The sequence below is a fragment of the Cyprinodon variegatus genome, unplaced genomic scaffold (assembly GCF_000732505.1).
Source record: "Cyprinodon variegatus isolate N-32 unplaced genomic scaffold, C_variegatus-1.0 Scaffold665, whole genome shotgun sequence".
Lineage (NCBI taxonomy): Eukaryota > Metazoa > Chordata > Actinopteri > Cyprinodontiformes > Cyprinodontidae > Cyprinodon > Cyprinodon variegatus.
In genome coordinates, this window is record NW_015151118.1 from 36,561 (window position 1) to 40,172 (window position 3,612).

General features: G+C 47.4%; 1 protein-coding gene across 1 annotated transcript in view; it reads right to left on the reverse strand.

The window, feature by feature from the left end:
- Nucleotides 1-715: 715 nt before the first annotated feature.
- The window catches only part of LOC107097004 (plexin A3-like), a 73,443-nt gene continuing 70,546 nt past the window's right edge, over nucleotides 716-3,612 (reverse strand). Inside the window, exon 29 of the mRNA XM_015393956.1 lies at nucleotides 716-3,190. Within this exon, the coding sequence (XP_015249442.1) occupies nucleotides 3,095-3,190 (96 nt within the window). The 3' untranslated portion in view covers nucleotides 716-3,094. The remainder of the gene's footprint in view (nucleotides 3,191-3,612) is intronic.

Genomic DNA, 3,612 nt, shown 5'->3' on the forward strand with positions numbered 1-3,612 from the left:
AGTCTAAATTCCAAGCTTAAAGTCAGACCTCCGAGAGTAAAGTTAGAATTCACAGGAAAAAGTCAGAACTCCGAGATTAAAGTCAGAATTCCAAGATTAAAGTCAGAATTCCGAGAGTAAAGTTAGAATTCACAGGAAAAAGTCAGAACTCCGAGATTAAAGTCAGAATTCCAAGATTAAAGTCAGAATTCCGAGAGTAAAGTCAGAATTCACAGGAAAAAGTCAGAACTCCGAGATTAAAGTCAGAATTCCAAGATTAAAGTCAGAATTCCGAGATTAAAGTCATAATTCCGAAATTTAAGTCAGAATTCAGAGGAAAAAGTCAGAATTCAGAGGAAAAAGTCAGAATTCCGAGATTAAAGTCAGAACTCCAAGATTAAAGTCAGGATTCTAACACTAAAGTCAGAATTCTGAGATTAATCTTGGAATTCTGACTTTTTATCCATATTAAAGTGAAATAAAATTTGTAAAAATCAGTTAAATTTTTTTTTTTTTCCGTGGCCATAATCCGTAGATCTCTCTGAAAATTAATGATAGAAAACTTAATGTAGGATCTGGGCGCCATGATGGCTCTGGATTCCACCTGCTGTCCTTCCAGAGCGAGAGGATCAAGGAAAAATGTGGATCTGATTTCAGATTTTTCGTCGGATTTAAAAAGAGCGACTCTAGAAGGAAAAGGATTTAAATGGAGCTGCAGATGTGATGAACGGCGGAGTTTCCACTGCGGCAGCGGGGAGACACAGACACGCGGCGGTGGGGGAACAGTGGTGTTGGTACGCTAGTGGCTTCCCTCCCTCTTCTATCAACAAAGCTTAAAAAAAAGGCAGTCTTACACCAGAACCCGTCCCTCCGGGTCCGTTTGGCCCCAAACAGATTTAAATGACAGTGAAACATCGGCAGGAAAGAAAAGAAAGGTGCTTCGTATCTTCATGGCATCACAGAGAGTCTAAAGAGGTGATCAGCAGTGCTGGAACATTTTCACCGACTGACCCACCAACCATAACCCTCATCCTCCACCTCCATGTTAAAGGAACCGTCCAACACTTCTCACTAATTAACATGGAAACAGACGATGAGCGCCGTGACAACAACCGACCACCAGGTGGCAGCAGCTGCTACACAAAAAGGAGGAACTGTTGATTTTGATCTCGCTTTGCTTCTTTCCCAAACATCTTAACGACAGAATCGCAGCTTATTGTGTTTCTGGGTCAGAATCCAAACGATTAGGAGCAGAAATATAAACCTGAGAAGAAGAAGAACCCAGAATCTAGGACCGTGTCGAACGTCCGCCATAACCCTAAATCCCTCCCTCACTATAGAGCCGGGATTATATGGTGAACTTAACGCACCGTTCGGACAGATGATCACTACTGTTTGCTGACTCCGCCTCCCCGCACGGTGCCTGCGCCATCTTTGCTAATTGTCGCAGAGTGAAAACAAATCCCATAATGCTTTGCGATGAGATCAGATACATTTAAAATGGCGTAACCATTATCCAGCGATTAGGGCGGACGTTCGGACGCAGCGAATGTGTTAATCTTTCATTCCTCTGACACCCTGCGGCTCCAAACCAGACTCTACGGATCAGAACCAGAACCCGGCTACTAGAACAGTACCGGGTTCTGTTTTCTGAGGACCGCAGAGCCGGCGGCATGAAGGGAAAATATTCCAGCACAGATCATCTCAGACTGGTTCTGTTGGTCCAAACCCGGTTCTCCCCCCACCCCATGCAGGCTGCAGACGCTCTCACTGTGATGCAGACGCAACATCTAAAACAACCAAAGCCTCTAAAAAAGGCCTGAACCCACAGAGCTCTGGTTCTGCTCATAAAAAAGTACCAAAAAGTCCAAACTGTGTCTGCATCTGCAGCCCACTGGGCCGTGTCGGATCTGGGCCGGTCGGTACCGTCCGATCCCTCTTTAGGCTCTCTGTCCTCCTTCGGACTCGGATGTTAAGTTCTGTTTATCTTTGTACAAGTCCAGCTCCAAAAAACCCACAAAGTTCTGGTTACATGTTAGCATTTCCATATTTTTTTCCGTTCGTCTGAATTCTTTTCATTATTTTATCGTTTTTAGCTTCATTTTCTTTCCTTTTTTTTTCCTGTTTACAATTATGGCCACAAGTCTTAAGAGTTCTTGGAGTCTGGTCCAGTTTAGCCTCCATTCTCTTTGTTCTGGATCTGGATTTGGTCCGAGTCCAGTCCAGTCCTGAGGGAGATCTGGTCCGGACTTTGCATGGCACTGGGCTTGTAGCTCTGCACAGTATTTCCCCTGTCGGGGAGGGTTAGCACGGCGCCGTGCAGCATGGCTGTGATCGGGCAGGCGGGTCAGACCGCGGCGTGGTCCGCAGGTGGTTCTGGCCCGGAAAAATGTGGTTCTGAAAGGTTGGCGGCGTACCTGTGCTGGAATGTATTCAGTTTCTGTCACAGCGGTGACTTCCACAGTCTTCATTGGTCAGGCAGTACATCCTCCTGGCCAGCAGACTGACCAATGAGGAGGCAGGGGGCGGGGTCAAACGGGAGGCTCAGGAACAGGAAGTGGTCGGTCAGGACGCGTTGGGCTCAGTGTGCTGAGGGAAAACTGATTGTCCGGATGAAAACTCCCGACCCGGCTCGGCTTGATCCGATCAGAACCAAGAGATGTTGTGGATTCCGGGTCGGCTCGTCCAAACCAAACGCTCTCCTTCATGAGCGGACCCTGATTTCCTAACAGGTCCAGATGGAGCTGGGCGGGTCAGCGGTGAGGATCAGTGAGGTCCGGGTCGGTCCGACCTGTGAGGAGAACCTTCTTTAACCATGGGACCGGGTCCTGATCCAGAATGGGATCCACTGTTCATTCTCGTTGGGCAAACTGAGTTCAGTCCTCAGCAGGTTCGGTCCAGTTGTTCCAGAATCCGTTAATCCCAGGAAATGTTCTGATCCACTGGGTCCCAACGAGCCCATCAGCCAATCAATCCATCTGATCAATAATTAATGACGGATTGATCGCTGGTGATGTTGAAGCTGTTGCTGTCCGACCCGTTTGACTCGGACCCGTTTGGTTCTGACAGTTCAGAGAACCCCCACCCCCCCGCCCCGTGGATCCATGTCCGGGTCTCAGCTGCTGCCAGACATCAGGTTGATGGCTTGCTCCAGTTTATGCCTCAGCTTGTGTTTCCGGCAGTATCCGTCCCGATCCAACGCCGTCAGAATCTAAAGAACCGCAGAAAGAAAAGATCCGTTGGAAACAGATCGATACATGGAATCATCAATGGATCATTTAACCATCCATCATCCAACCAACATCCATCCATCCATCCATCCATCCATCATCCATCCATCCATCCATCCATCCATCGTCTCCTAAAGAGAATAAAACCAGTTTGTTGGATCAGTCCAGCAGCATGAGGAGGACCTTTTTCTGCTGAGGACAATAGTTTCTCTGTGACCCAGAAGAACCAAAGGTTAAAGGTCAAAAACAGACCAATTCCACTAAGTGCCCCAGAAACCAGCAATAAAAGCTCAAAGAAGGTCATAAAAGACACATTGGGGTCCTGAGAGGATGCAAAGACCAAGAGGCTGATGTTTTTATGGACCCAGCTGGTCCAAACATAAAGAGCATAACTGGGAGCACT